General features: G+C 43.4%; 1 protein-coding gene across 1 annotated transcript in view; it reads right to left on the minus strand.

The window, feature by feature from the left end:
* MAGEF1 (MAGE family member F1) overlaps window positions 1-15,870 on the minus strand; it is a 26,920-nt gene that overhangs the window by 4,663 nt on the left and 6,387 nt on the right. Inside the window, 2 exon segments of the mRNA XM_021714852.1 lie at window positions 4,467-4,547; window positions 4,696-4,811. Of these exon segments, the coding sequence (XP_021570527.1) occupies window positions 4,467-4,547; window positions 4,696-4,811 (197 nt within the window).

A 15,870-nucleotide genomic window follows, 5' to 3' on the forward strand; every position in this document is an offset into this window, starting at 1 on the left:
TGGTGCCCAGCAGGTCGAGGCTGTGGTGGCCGGGAGCGGCCACTGCACTCCAGTCTGGGCGACAGAGTAAGACTCCAACTCAAAAAAAAAGAAAAAGAAATTAGGACAGTGAGCCGGGCTTGGTGGCTCAGCCTGTAATCCTGCGCCTTTGGGAAGCTGAGGTGAGTGGATTGCCTGAGCCCGCGGGTTCGAGACCCGCCTGGGCAGCAATACCTCATCTCTATAATAAAATCAAAAAATCAGCCGGGCGTGGTAGCACTTGCCTGTAATTCCAGCTACTTGGAAGGCTGACGCGAAAGTATCGCCAGAGCCCAGCAGGTCGAGGTTGCGGTGGCCAGGAGCGGCCACTGCACTCCAGTCTGGGCAACAGAGTGAGACTCCAACTCAAAAAAAGAAAAAAAAGAAATTAGGACAGTGAAGGCTTGGGGTAGAGTTGACTGAAAAGGTGCATCCAGGCCGGGCTCGGTGGCTCAGCCTGTAATCCCAGCGCTTTGGGAGGCCGAGGTGAATGAATTGCCTGAGCCCACGGGTTCGAGACCCGCCTGGGCAACTTGGCGAGCCCTCATCTCTACAGTAAATCAAAAAAGTAGCCGGATGTGGTAGCACACGCCTGTAGTTCCAGCTACTTGGAAGGCTGAGGTGGAAGGATCGCCGAAGCCCAGCAGGTCAAGGCTGTGGTGGCCAGGAGCGGCCATTGCACCCCAGTCTGGGCGACAGAGTGAGACCCCAACTCAAAAAAAAAAAAGAAAAAAAAGAAAAGGTGCATCCAGGAACTTTATGTGGTGATGGAAATGTTCTGCATTTTGATTTGGATGTAGGTATACATTTGTCAAAACTTATCAGACTGTATTCTTAATAACTATGCATTTCATAGGATATAAATTACACCACAAAATTATAAAAATAAAGAAATCAAAATTGAAGGACTAGACCTTTATGGGAGATGGTGAGGAGTAAGAGAAGTCAATGAACTTTGCTTTACAGCTTGCCTAGATGCTACAATGTTATAGTGGAAGGGACCAGAACGATCATGTGGTACTGCCCATGTAACTGGACAGGCCAACTTTTACAACAGTCCTTACCTAAACTATTAAAAGGGAGGAAAGGCTTATCTCTTTGGTTGGGAGATGGCAAAACAATTTCTTTAGTGACTATTGGAATGGACTCTTCTTGAGAGATGATTCTTTATAGCCTAGACTAGAATCTTCGAAAGCCCACAGTGCTTAGTTCAGCTTAGTATGTGGAAGTCAGTTTAGTATTTTCAAGGGTGTTATACTAGAAAAAGCAAAACTGCAGGATAAACCATCCTGGAATGTCTAGCACTCTGTGGAGATGTGGAGAAGTTGTCCTAGGACACAGCACCGAACTAGATCGTTACTCACCCATCTGTGACCTTGTACAGGACATCAAACCTCTCTAGGTCACTATTTCCTCATCTTTAGACCTGACAGCTCTTGATGTACCCATCCCCACAGGGTTATTTTGAAGTTCAATTAAGATTATAAATGTAAACATGCTTTTAAAGTGCTCTACCATTAAGAAACAAATATAAAATGTTACAGACTTTTTTTTTTTAAAGCGGAGTAGTAGAAAAATCCCAGTAATGAGGGTGACTGGCCTCTTATACAGACGTTTCGGAATAGCTTGCACATTCCTGGTTGAAAAAACTGTCTGGCCAAAAAAGATTAAATAAAGAAATGTCAAGTACTGACACTCCATTTGAGGCCAGTGAATACTTTGGTGGGGAGCCAGGGTTATCTTGCTGGATTCCTTCTAAACTCGGTAACAGAGTCCTCCAGACTCTCGAATGCTTTCTTTGCTCAGGTGCTGAGTAACATGTCACCCAGATCTGAGTGGGCCCCACAATGCACAGGTGCTTATGTCTTCCCTATTTCTCCTGACCGTCTTGACAGCCATGCAGCTGATCCAGCTCAAAAGAAGAGATCAGAGGAAGAGATTTGTCCAGTATCCCTAGGCCAGGGCAGAATGAAGGCCGGTTTTGTCAGAGCAGAACGGCAGTGTGTGAGGCTTTGGGTCCTGTTTGTGGGGCTGGGATTGAGGCAGGATGGCCAGGCGGATGATTCGATCTGACTTGGGTAATGAAAATTGTTTGTTACTGTTTGAAGAGTAATTGTGTAAGCAACAGTACTTCTGTGTTTGGCTGCCCGTGACTCACCAGTGTCTGTAACATAACACCAAACCCAGAGGAGGAGCAGACCCTGGCCAGCGGGGGAGGGGGAGAGGCAGGGGGCAGAGGGCCCCCCTACTCATTCAAACCGGCTTCTCCCTCTTCCACTGTCCCACCCCCTCTCTAAACCTCGGAGGAGAGTTGGTGAGAAGGCATTTGCCACCTGGACACAATGAGGCCCAGTGCGAGGGGCAGGCGAGAGGCTGGCCAGGAGCCAGGGCCCTGGTCTGAATGGCTGTTGCCAAGGGGCTGCCAACAGCCCATCTCAATCCCCAAGAGTCCGGGCCAGTGAGCGGCTGGGGCCCAACCCCCACCTCTGAGGCCTAACTCACGCCATTTGCTGGCCGTGATCAGAATGTGCAGGACACAGGGGCTTTGAGCAGCTGAACAGAGCCGTTTCCCCTCTGCTGGCCGCTGGTTCACTTGGATTAGAGCGGGCTCTCCGGAGTCCCTTTGTTGGCTGCTTGTTATTCCGCACGCACGGAGCACTGTGCATTCATCTTTATTAGTTCTAATTGCTTCCCCATTCTAATGGGATCTTGATATTCCCATACAATTGAAAGGAAATGTATTCATTAAAATAATTCTTTTCCTAACTGCCGCTTCAAGCTGCTCCTCTAAGTGACATTGTCTCTCTAACCACAGCCTGCTGAGGCCTCTTATTAAGACTCTAGTCAAAAGCCAACTTTGGGCAGCAAACTTTCCTTGCAGGAGTTTCCAGACACTGCAGAGAGGGTGCTTTTTAATCGGCTCACACGCAGAAGTTGGAGGCCAGCTGGTGTAATTGGGGGTGCTGCTCCGGGTGGATGGAGGGAGTAGGGCTCGCCTCCAGCTCTGCCTCCCATAACAATGACCCCTTTCTGCACACCAGCCGGCTCATTTGGAGAGGGCTTTCCCCCTGTCCTGTGTGTGAAACTTCTTGTTTATGCCACAAGCAGTTACTAGGTGTGTTCTAAGCGCTAGGCACTGAGTAAGGTGCTGTGGGAAGTGTGGAGACAGAGCTGTAGTCTCAAGGTGTTTATGGCCTTGGTGGGTGGCTCCCAACCCCAAGTCCCTAGAGTTAGCTATGAGAGAAAAGCCTGGGAGTGCTCTCAATGTTGAAAAAGCTTAATAGGCTCAAACACTTAGAAAAGCAGGCTATTATTTCATAAATGTATTTGGTTTAATAACCAAAACCTTTCAAGCCATGGGATCGTGGGAGTACTACAAGAAGCTTTTTGGGACATTGGGAACCACTGATCTATTTAGGTGAAATAAACCAACCTAGAAACAATGTCTTTGTAAACGTGCGCTCTCTACATGGGGGGGTATAAATAAAGTGCCATAGGACATGGGGGAGTGGTAGGGAGTATGTACCAGGCACACACAACCGCCTGCATCTTATTTTAATCCCTAGAACAGCCCTTTGAGGCATAATTATTCCCCATGGTACAAATGAGATCTAAGAGAAGGTAGGTAACGTGTCCACTGACAAGAGTTGGACCAGGATTTGAACACCGGCCTTCCGATTCCAAAATGTTTCCATTGCACCTCACATATCTATTAAGGGGGATCAGAGGAGGTTTCATGTGGAAGGTGGTGTGAGGCTTTTAGGGATGGTGGGTTGTTGACAGAATGTGTGGTCCCGCAGGAAGCAAAATCACAGGGACTGGGAAGAAGCTGGCATATCAGGAAATGACAAGAGTCCAGGTGGCCCAGAGTCTGGAGAGTGTACAGAGGAGTAGGAGAAAAGCAGAAAGGTTTGTGAGGGCAAAATAGTAAAGCACCTTGCATGTCAGGAGTTTGGATTTTTTCCTGTAGATAATTCTCCAGAGAGGATACTTGAAGCCTCCAAATAAACACACTATTTCTTTCAGGAGCATCAGTTTTCCTTGAGGTGAGTAATTTTAAACATCTTCATATTAAAAGAAATTCAGATATATCATGGAGTAGAATGCAAAATTCTCATGAATTTTTAAGTGAAAACAGGAGACTTCAAAGAGAGTTTGGGTGTGCTGGCAGGAGCTTCAGGCTATGCAGTCCCCTGAGGGAACTTGCAGCATTTCTTTTGTCTATTGTTGGTGTACTTGATTGAGAAGCACTGATTTTCAGATAAAGTGTTTTGATCCCAGGAATAAAATAATTAGCTATATTTCAAGAAGGAAGGCAAAGGCTTGGAAGATGGATTGGACAGGGCAGGGATTGAGGGCAAGAGGCCAGTTAGGAGGCTGTTGCAATAAACTCTCAGGAGACACACAGGACCTGGGCGCTGCCTGGACCTCAGAACCCACCTTCTTACCCTGGGACTTTTGGAGGGGGCCACCTGACAGACAACTCACCTTGTAGCTGCTCCTTCCTTTTAATGGACTCAGCAACAAGACTAAGATGGCCAAGGAGGCGATAGCAGAAGCAGCCAAAAAGTGGGTCTGGGCCAGGAATGGTCTTTACAGAGACCTTTGTGCCTTGGCCACCTCATCAGCCATGCTGCCCTCCAACCACCTTTTGGCTCCACAAGTCCATTAACTTACCTGCCGGAAGGCAAGTGGGTGGACCACTGATTCTCAGGAAGCCCTGCCTTGTTGCAGCATTCCGCCTTCATATACTGGCAGGCAGTTTTATTGTACATAGCATGGTGGCCAACAGCCTATGGTTAAGAGAGACCCAAGGGAAGGAAAGAGGGGGGATAGCCATCTCAGCTGAGGACCGAGGCCATGCTTGACTTCTCTTTGTCATCAGTGGATGGAAATAGCCTACATCAGCCAGAATCTCTTACTCATGTTGCTCTTTTTGGGTAGATCAAGTTTAGACAGTTTAGGATTTGTTTCTTGAAGGGCCTTTTTAAAAAAAGCCTCAAAAAATAACTTAGTGATTTTTATTTTGTTATTTTAGAAGGGATTGTTTATTGTAGAGAATTAAGAAAATCCTGATCATAAAAAAGAAAAAAACCAAACAAAACAATATCTGTAATTCCACCACCCAGGAGTACAACAGCAAACAAAATACTTTGGTGTGTTTCCTCCCCATATTTTTCTAAGCATATGCATTTTTTATTTTTTAATGGAGTCATTTTACATTGCTTTGTATATGCGTAAGGTATGTTTCTTCACATCCCCGAATATTTCACATTAATAAACATTTTTCTATAAGGTAATTATTTGTGATTAAAATTATCCCATGAACCCCATGTCATCTTTAATGCCTGTTGTTATACATTTAGTTTGTTTTGAGTTTTTCATTATTAGCCACAAGTAAGTGAGGACTTGTGGCTAAATTTTTCACAAGGCAGTATTATAAGTAATATTTTCTCTTACATTTTACAAGTAACCACTTCATTGCAGAAAAATCTAAGTTTAGACAAGAAGTATTAAACACTATAATCTTACCATTCAGAAGTCTTATCTATATCATTTCAGTGCCTAGCCTTACAGATTGTATTCTGTGCAAATATTTATATCTATACATAAATACACACATTGAACAAAGTCTGTAAGTTTGGTATGATACATTTTTATTAAAACAACACTATTTGCTAACCTGCTTTTCCTTAATATATAATGACTATTCTATCCTTGTCATTAAATGATGTTCAATATTTTCATTTTATTGCTTTCTAATAATACATTGTATAAGTGTATAAGCATTTATTTATCGTATTGTATATATGGGTTTTTCCTGGAACAGTCTTTTTTTTCTTATTTTATGTGATTTCTTTATATAGTAAGAATATTAAATTCTTTGTCATGCTGCAAATATATTTTCTGATTATTATTTTTCCTTGAGGCTTACTTGAGGTAAAATTTTTTTCTTTATTTTCATAATTATAAAAATGGAACATGATCATTTTTACAAAAATTAGAAAATACAGATAAAAAGAAAAAATAATTAAAATGAAATAACCCTAAATCCTACCAACTAGAGATAACCACTATTAATATTTTATAATATATCTTTCTAGACTTTCCTATTTTCCAACATAGATGACTAGGACCACATAGATATGATATTTTAAAAAACAAAATTGGGATTAGTCTACATATATTTCTGTGACCTACTTTATGCACAAAATTCATTTTGAAAAACTGTGTCAACACAAATGAATCTGCATCATTATATATTAAATTATTATTATTATTTTTAGTCAAGGTCTGGTGCCCAGGCTGGAATGCAGTGGCACGATCACGGCTTACTGTAGCCTCAATCTCTTGGGCTCAGGTGATCCTTCTGCCTCAGCCTTCCGAGTAGCTGAGACTACAGGCATGCCACCACGCCTGGCTAATATTTTTTATTTTTTTGTAGAGATGAGGTCTAGCTATGTTGTCCAGGCTGGTCTTGAACTCCTGGGCAAAATAAATCCTCCCATTTCAGCTTCCCAAAGTGCTGTGGGCCATCATGCCTGGTCATTAATATTGTTTTGGTTTTTTTTTTTGAGTTGGAGTCTCACTCTGTCGCCTACTGGAATGCAGTGGCCGCTCCCAGCCACTGCAGCCTCGACCTGCTGGGCTCCAGTGATCCTTCCGCCTCTGCTTTCCGAGTAGCTGGAATTACAGGCACGCACTACCATGCCCGGCTGATTTTTTGATTTATTGTAGAGATGAGGTCTCACCAAGTTGCCCAGGTGGGTCTCAAACCCACGGGCTCAGGCAATCCACTCACCTCAGCCTCCCAAAGGCGCGGGATTACAGGCTGAGCCACCGAGCCTGGCTTAATATTGTTTTTAAAATAGACAATGCTTTCACATAGCTCAAAAATCAAAACATCAAAAGCATACACTGACAATTCTTGCTCCTACCCATGTCCCCATTCAGCTGGTTCTCTGATTTTTCCCTCCCCACAGCTTACCACCTTTCATAGTTGCAGTGCTTCTTTTTGAAAAAACAAGCAAGTACAAATATATATTCCCTGTCCTATCTTACTCAGAAGTTCACACACTGTGCACATTATGTGGCACTTTGATTTTTTTTTAAGACTTTTTTTTTTGGAGCAGTTTTAGGTTTACAGCAAAACTGAGAGAAAACTTCAGAGATTTTCCGTATGCCACATCCCACACATGCATAGCTTTCCATGATCAACGGTCCCCACCAGAGTGACACATTTGTTACAACTGATGAACTTATATTGTCACATCATTATCACTCAAGCCCGTGGTTTACATTAGGGTTCACCTTTGGTGTATAGTATGGACTTGGACAAATGTATAATGGCATGTATCCACCATCATAGAATTGTACAGAGTATTTTTATTTTTATTTTTATTTTGAGTTAGAGTCTCACTCTGTCACCCAGACTGGAGTGCAGGGGCTGCTCCTGGCCTCCGCAGCCTCGACCTGCTGGGCTCCGGCGATCCTTCCGCTCAGTCTTCTGAGTAGCTGGAATTACCGGCACGCGCTACCATGCCTGGCTGATTTTTGATTTAGTGTAGAGATGAGGTCTTGCCAAGTTGCCCGGGCAGGTCTCGAACCCGTGGGCTCAGGCAATCCACTCACCTCAGCCTCCCAAAGCGTGGGATTACAGGCTGAGCCACCGAGCCTGGCTTGTACAGAGTATTTTTACTGCCCTAAAAATCCTCTGTGTCTACCTATTCAACCCTCTCACCCCTCTGGCATCTTGCTTTAAAAAACACACCAGGCCAGGCTCGGTGGCTCAGCCTGTCATCCCTGCACTTTGGGAGCCCGCGGCAAGTGGATAGCGTGAGCCCGCGGGTTCGAGACCAGCCCAGGCAACTTGGCGAGACCTCGTCTTTAAAATAAATAAAAAATTAGCCAGGCATGGTGGCGTGCGCCTGTGGTTCCAGCTACTTGGAAGGCTAAGGCGGAAGGATTGCCAGAGCCCAGCAGGTTGACGCAAGCGTGCCACTACACTCCAGCCTGGGCGACAGAGTGAGACTCCAACTCAAAAGCAAAAACAAAAACAAACCTGAGTTAATAGTATATAATGGAGAATTTTCCATATCAGTACACAGAGAGCCCCTTGGTACTTCATGGTGTGGAGGGACTATGATATCGAACTAATTCTGTATAGTTGGACATGTGAATTATTTCCAATCTTTTGCTATTCTGAACAATGCTATCATAATACTTATGTCATTTCTGTATATGTGCAAATATATTTGCAGGAAAAATTCTGTGACTAGAACTGACGGGCGAATCAAGGGGTAAATATAGTGACACCAACAGAAAACATCAGATTGCCCTTCATAAGGATGTACTGTTTTGGACTCCCACCAGCAATGAATGAGGATGCCTATTTCCCGACAACTCCTGCAACTGAGTAAATCTTGGATATGTACAAATCCAGTAGGTGAAAAGAGTGTATCATTGCAACTCCTTTATAATGTGTTCTCCTTTTATTGTAAATGAGGTTAAGCATTCTTTCATATACTTAAAAGGCATTCATATGCCTGGTCTTTTTTGTCTGAAAATGAGTACTTTTTCTATTGGGTTATTGGTCTTGATTTATGGGAACAAATTATGTATTAGGGTGATTGGCCTTTTGTGAAATGAGTTGTAATTTTTTTTCAGTTAGTCGTTTGTTTTTTCACTTTGCTTATGGTGTTTTTGTCATGAAGGAATTTTAAGATTTTTATGTAAATGTATTTGTCAGTTTTATTTTATGATTTCTTGATTTTGAATCAGTTAGAAAGGTCTTCGCTACTCAAAGATTATAAGAATTCTGTTGTTCTTCTAATAATCTTTTTTTTTTTTTTTTTAGTCAGAGTCTCACTCTATCACCCAAGATGGACCTCCTGGGCTCAGGCAATCCCTCCGCCTCAGTTTCCTAAGTAGGTGAGACTACAGGCACACGCCACCACACCCGGCCAATTTTTTTTTAGAGATGATGTTTCACTGTGTTGCCCAGGCTGGTCTTGAACTCCTAAGCACAAGCAATCTGCCTGTCTCAGCCTCTCAAAGTGTTGGGATTACAGGCGTGAGCCACCACTCCTGGCCTTCTAGTAATTTTATGGTTTTATTTTCTGCGTTTATATCTTTGATCCACTTGAAGTTTATCCTGGTGTACTGTGTGAAATATTGGTCCAGCTTCTTTTTTTTTTTTTGGAGTTGGAGTCTCACTCTGTCGCCCAGACTGGAGTGCAGTGGCTGCTCCCTGCCACCGCAGCCTTGACATGCTGGGCTCCAGCGATCCTTCAGCCTCAGCCTTCCAAGTAACTGGAACTACAGGCACGCGCTACCATGCCCGGCTGATTTTTTATTTATTGTAGAGATGAGGTCTCGCCAAGTTGCCCAGGCGGCTCTCGAACCCGTGGACTCAGGCAATCTACTCACCTCAGCCTCCCAAAGGCACGGGATTACAGGCTGAGCCACCGAGCCTGGCTCTATTTTTTTCCAGTTAGCTGAACACCATTTATTTAAAAATCTGTCTTTGGCCAGACACAGTGGTTCATGCCTATAATACCAACATTTTGGCAGGTAGAGGCAAGAGAATCACTTGAGGCAAGGAATTCAAGACCAGCTGGGGCAACATGAAAGACCCTGTTTCGCCAAAAAAAAAAAAAAAAAAAAAAAGAAAAGGAAAGAAAAATCAGCAAATCATTCAGACATGGTAGCAAGGGCCTATATAGTCCTTGCTACTTAGGAGGCTGAAGTGGGAAGATCACTTGAGCCCAGGAAGTTGAGGCTGCAGTGAGCTCTAACTGCACCATGACACTCCATCCTCTACAACAGAGCAAGGCCCTATCTAAAAAACAATCTGCTTTGCCTCGCTGATTTGATCCTTTTTATAGACCAAATTCTTACATTTACTTGGGTCTCGTTCTGGACTTTCCATCCTGTTCCATTGGTCTGTCTACACAGCATCATTTTTGTTAACTACATAGTATTGCTTTTTGTTTTAATAATTTATTTGACAAATTCATTTTTGTTAAACTTTCAGATTTCTTCCAGTTTTCCAATATTCTGAACAGTACATCAATGAATAAAATCCTTACACACATTTTGTATGTGTGTGTGCATGTGTGTGTGTATGTGTGTGTGTGTAGTGAATCAATTTTGTCCTTTCTATAAATTTTTACACATGGAATTCCTGAGTCAAAGGTATGTACCTTCTTAGGCTTTTTTCATATATATTGCTGAAATGCCTTCCAGAAAGATTGTACCAGTTTACACTCCCTCCAACAGTGGGTGAGTGCTGAATTCCCCTCACCCATGCCAACTCTCAGTATTATCATTCTTTTTAATCATTGCCAATCTGATCAGCAACAACAAAAAAAGGTCTCTCATTGCTGTTTTAATTTGCCTTTCTTTGAATGCTAGTGAGGTTGAATATTTTTTCAATTTATGGTGGTTTTTGATGTACAGAAGTTTTTAATTTTTTTTGTAGTCAAATCTATCAATCTTTTCCTCTATGGTTTCTGCTTTTGTTGACATGTTTAGAAAGTTCTTCCTCATCCTAAGATGATAAAATATTCACTTATATTTTCTTCTAGTACCTTTATGGTTTCATTTCCATCTTTATCCATCTGGTATTCATTTTGGTGAATGGTGTGTGCTGGGGAATAACTCACATTATTTATTTATTTATTTCCCGGATGGATACCCAATTCTTTCATCACTGTTAAAAAGCACATATTCATGTATGTGTGTGTGTACGTGTGTAATTATTCCAAAAGTGAACATCTTGAGCAGCTGGATACTGAGGATGATCCAACTCTAGACTTTGGGTCATCCTTAGAAAATCAGTTTTTGTGCTGAACAGGCAGATACAGCACTTTCAAACATATGTGCACTTCTGAGTCAAACCGACCAACGTTTGACATTCAAATCTCAGCTTTGCAGTTCACTACTGGTGCAACTTCAAGCAAGCCAGTAATCTTCCCCGAGTCTTGGTTTCTTTGTCTATAAAATGGGCTAATAATACTTATCTCATAGGGCTGTGATAACTACTTGAGACAATGTTTGTAGCAGCTGCCAACACTTGCCTTACACCTCCTATACAGTCAATATTTATCACTCACCCCTCATGCTGCAGCCCTCAAGCTTCCTCCTCCCTATCAAGTGATCCATCCCCTCAGGCTGCCCCCCCCAATAGGATTTCCTGGAGTAGGGAGAGGTGGAGTGCTGTGCTTGCTTTTTATAGGTTTTCTATCTCTGCTCTGTGATCAGACTTTTCATGTGTTATGTCTTGCTGCCTTTAGTGTCTTTTCATTAGCAGCCTTTCTCTCCCCTCCTAAAAGTATTGCTTTTAATCTTATAACAGCCAGAAAGCCAGACAACTGGACTGTTAGAAGTATATATAAATTAAGAGTAACTAGGATCTGAGTGAGAGCCTGAGGGCCTTTCCTGTTGTATAATATGAAGGTTCCTGACTCTGGCTGCAAGTTAGAATCACCTGGGGAGCTTTGAAAGCATATCCACGCCCGGGTCCTACCCCTGAATGATTAAATCAGACTCTCTGGTGGAGGGGCCCAGGCATGGGTGTGTTTAAAAACTCTGCGGGTGATTCTAAGATCATGCAGGCCTGAGAACCGTTGGGCGAGTGCATTGGTTTTGTGAGATCCATATTCAAGTTGGGAAAGTTGCTCTATGGAGCAGAAGGCCAGATGGTGGAGGTGTCAAGGGTGTTTGGGCCGCTGCTGTGCTTGCTAAATAGAGCAGCTCCAACATTAGGTCTCTGTAAGGGCACATTCCTTTGGGCATTTGGAAATCACGTCAGTTTCTCTTCAAAAGACAGAGCTGTGCCAGTCCCCACCCTGATACAGGTCTTCTTGCCTCTAGGGGCTTCCTGGGACCACTATGACTTTGACCCCTGAGGTGAGAGGGGACAGAGAAACAAACCTTGGGCAAATGCCTTTAGTTTTTGTTGTTGTTGTTGTTGTTGTTTTTTAGTTGGAGTCTCACTCTGTCATCCAGACTGGAGTGCAGTGGCCACTCCCAGGCACCGCAGCCTCGACCCGCTGGGCTCTGGCCATCCTTTCGCCTCAGCCTTCCAAGTAGCTGGAACTACAGGCGCGCGCTACCACGCCCGGCTAATTTTTGTTTTATTGTAGAGATGAGGTTTCACCAAGTTGCCCAGGCGGGTCTCGAACCCGCGGGCTCAGGCAATTCACTCACCTCAGCCTCCCAAAGCATGGGATTACAGGCTAAGCCACCAAACCCGGCTTGTGGTTTGTTTTTTTTTTGAGTTGGAGTCTCACCCTGTTGCCCAGGCTGGAGTGCAGTGGCACCCTCATGGCCACCCTAGCATCAACCTGCTGGGCTCCAGCCATCCTTCCGCCTCAGCCTTCCAAGTAGCCAGAACTACAAGTGCGCGCCACCATGCCTGGCTAATTTTTAAATTTATTGTCGAGATGTGGTCTCGCCAAGTTGCCCGGGCTGGTCTCAAACCCACTCAGGCAATCTACTCACCTCAGCCTCCCAAAGTGCTGAGATTATAGGCTAAGCCACCAAGCCCAGTCGCCTTTAGTTTTTATTTCTATTTCACTTGTGTATTTGTTCTCTTTTTCAGTCGATCTCTTCCCTGTTCCCCAAAACACATGTAGGTGACATATGTGAAGCCTGCTTGATTTTCAACTTCTCTGGATCCATTCTACCCACAGATGAAGCCACTCTGTCCCAAAGGCAGGTTCATCCCCACCACCTATTGGCTAATCCACTTCATCTCCAAAATAGGTACAAAATGTGCTCCATACAGCCCACGAGATGGGCAACAACATCAGCTCTCCTTGCTACATAATCAGCCTTCATCTTATTTTCAAATTTTGATAATCTGGTTCGGGGCTTAGCCTATGGGCTTGAGACCCCTTCTAAGTGTCTTGCTTGGTTCCCCTAAGACTAGAGCTTCCCTGACTCCTTTCCTAACGAATTAAAGCCAACTCCTTCAAGCTTAGCATGAAAGGAGAATCTCTATGGAGGGTGTGACTCAGATTTTCCCTTGGAATTTCTCACTCATTGCCCCCACCCTCCAACACACACAGGGCAGCTGAGACCAGCCTGGATTCTTTAGACCAGCCCTTGCCACAGGTTGGGGAGTACAACAGAAATAAACAGAGAGAGTAACATGACCCTATAAAAATCTCATTTATAAGATATGACTTGATCAGGAGGGCTCGTGGCGCACCGTATCCGGAGTGGGGGCGGCCTCAGCTTGGTTAGTGCCATCGCAGCAGCCCTGGCCTCAGAGCAGAAGCTGGGACAGCTGTCTTCTCGAAAGTTCAGATGGACCTGCTAAATAAAGAAGGAAGCAGAGAAGGAGACTGGAGTTCCCCTTCTGTCTGGTGCCACCGTCTGAGTTCAGTTTCCTGTGTGAGGATCTGCCTTTTCTTGGAATGATTAGAAATGATTGCTCCTTTTAGTGATAAAAAGACCTCAGATTCAAGTAATATTTTGTTGATCATTAAGGCTGCAAAGGGGAAGGAATGAGGGGGTACATTCTAGCTGACTATCTCACCCCAATGCCTTGACTCATCTTGCTAAAAGTACAGTTTATAGCCACAAAAGACAATGGTGATTTTTGGTTGTTGTTTCGTTTTAGATAATACATTCAGTTGAGAGGCCAAATGTCACAACATTGTGAAATACTCTATGGCGTTGATTTATGACAAAGCCATAGGTGAGCAAACTGAGAGTGATTTGCAGAGTGCTCATGCTGTTCTTTTCAAAGAGACCCCAATAAATTTCAAGGGAACAAAAATACAAGGGTATATCAGTTTGTAAACTTCTTCTTTACTTGGAAATCACGTGACATAGCTCCGTCTATTTTGGTGCTGATTTCTCTTCCTTCTCTTCGAGAGAGACCTCACCCCCTACCCACTGGGGAATGGCGTTATCCTAAAGCTCCAACCAAGCAAAAATGGAGAACACACACAAAAAAAACAGAGGGGTCCAGGTGTGGTGTGCTGATAGAGTTCCATAACGCTGTCTGGTCTGCATCCCTGAAGGCTGTATAGCTATCATCCTATATTCCTTGCTACCTGTTGGGTAACCCATTAACTCCAGCCCACTAATCTTCAGTGGAGGCAGTGCTGCCCCCTAGAGGCATTTTAGAAACGTTTGGTGTATTTAGGTTTGTTCCATTGGTTGAGGGCACTACTTGGCTGGAGGGGAACCAGACTTCCTGCCTCCGGTGGGGCAGTCTTGTACAGTGATTTGTCCTGCAAGTCACATGACATCGAATGCCCCACCAGATGTGCATGTAGGTAGAAAACCTCTTTATATTGATCTGAGCCTAGACCCTAATTCCATTTTGTATATAAACACTAAGTACTTTTTGTACAGTTTTAATACACACTGAATTTTTCATGAATGCTACCATCATATAAATCAAGAGAATGCTGTATTTTATCTTTACCAGAAGTTGTTGGCCATTTCAGGAAACCACAATACTGGCAGCAAAATGTTCATGTGTTTAAGTTGCCAAAACAACACAATTCTATCCATCTGCATTTATAGATGAATTATTATTTATCTTTACCCTTTTGTTGATCATTAAGGCTACAAAGGGGAAGAAATTAGGTGGCACACTTTAGCTGACGATCTCACCCCAATGCCTTAACTGGTCTTGCTAGAAGTGCAGTTGATAGCCACAAAAAGACAATGGTGTTTTTTGGTTGTTGTTTTGTTTTAGATAATACATTCAGTTGAGAGGCCAAATGTCACAACATTGTGAAATACTCTATGGTGTTGATTTATGACAGAGCCATAGGTGAGGTAAATTGAGAATGATCTGCAGAGTGGAGTGCTCATATTGTTCTTTTCAAAGAGGCCCCAGTAATTGTCAAGGGAAGAAAATATAAAGAATTACCCATAATGTTCTAGTGAATAGTATTTTACTTCCCTTGAATTCAAACTTATTATTTACAAGTAGGAGCAATTATTTGACTTCGTTATCTCTGCTAGTATAGTTATGCTCAAGTATTACTAGATCACAACACATATTATTCTAAGTTATTTTCATTTTAATTCTTTATCTTATAGTTAGGCAGTATACTAAGTTTTTAAAAATAGATGTGTGTAGGTGAGTTATATTATCTATAAATTTCACTTCAGAATAGTAAAGGTGGTCTTACAAAATATTTTATATAGGCCGGATGCAGTGGTTTACACCTACAACCCCACCCAAGTAGTGCCCTCAACCAATGGAGGCAAAAGCAAGAGGATTACCTGAGCCCTGGGATTTGAGACCAACCTGGAGAATTGGTGAGACCTTGTCTCTACAATAAACCAAAAAATTAGTCGGGTGTGGTGGTGCATGCCTATAGTTCCAGCTACTTGGAAGGCTGAAGTGGAAAGATTGCCTGAGCCCAGCAGGTCGAGGCTGCAGTGGCCGTGAGCATGCCACTGCACTTTGGCCTGGGCCACAGAGTGAGGCTCTGACTAAAAATAAAATAAAATAAAATAAAATATTTGATATAAAAAGGGAGCATTGGGTCTGACAAGGTTGGGACCCACCGCTCTACACAACCTCATGGGGATGTTTATTTCATCTAGTGTTCACAGCAACTCTATGAGCTAGATCCTATTTTGACCACCATTCAGCACAGGAGGAAACCGAGTCACAGAGACCTGAGGTAACCTGTGCAAGGTCACATATCTAGAAAACGGGGGAGCCGGAACTCTAGAGCTCTCTTGCTATACCACTTCATGATTCTGCCTTCCACCCAACATCTTCCATAATTTTCCCAGGTGTCCCAGGACCTCTTTATATGGAAGCTCAACTTCTGGTCCTGCCAGGCTTCTTTTTTTTTTTTTTTT

The sequence above is a fragment of the Carlito syrichta genome, unplaced genomic scaffold (assembly GCF_000164805.1).
Source record: "Carlito syrichta isolate Samal-C Ts95f unplaced genomic scaffold, Tarsius_syrichta-2.0.1 Scaffold305827, whole genome shotgun sequence".
Taxonomy (NCBI): domain Eukaryota; kingdom Metazoa; phylum Chordata; class Mammalia; order Primates; family Tarsiidae; genus Carlito; species Carlito syrichta.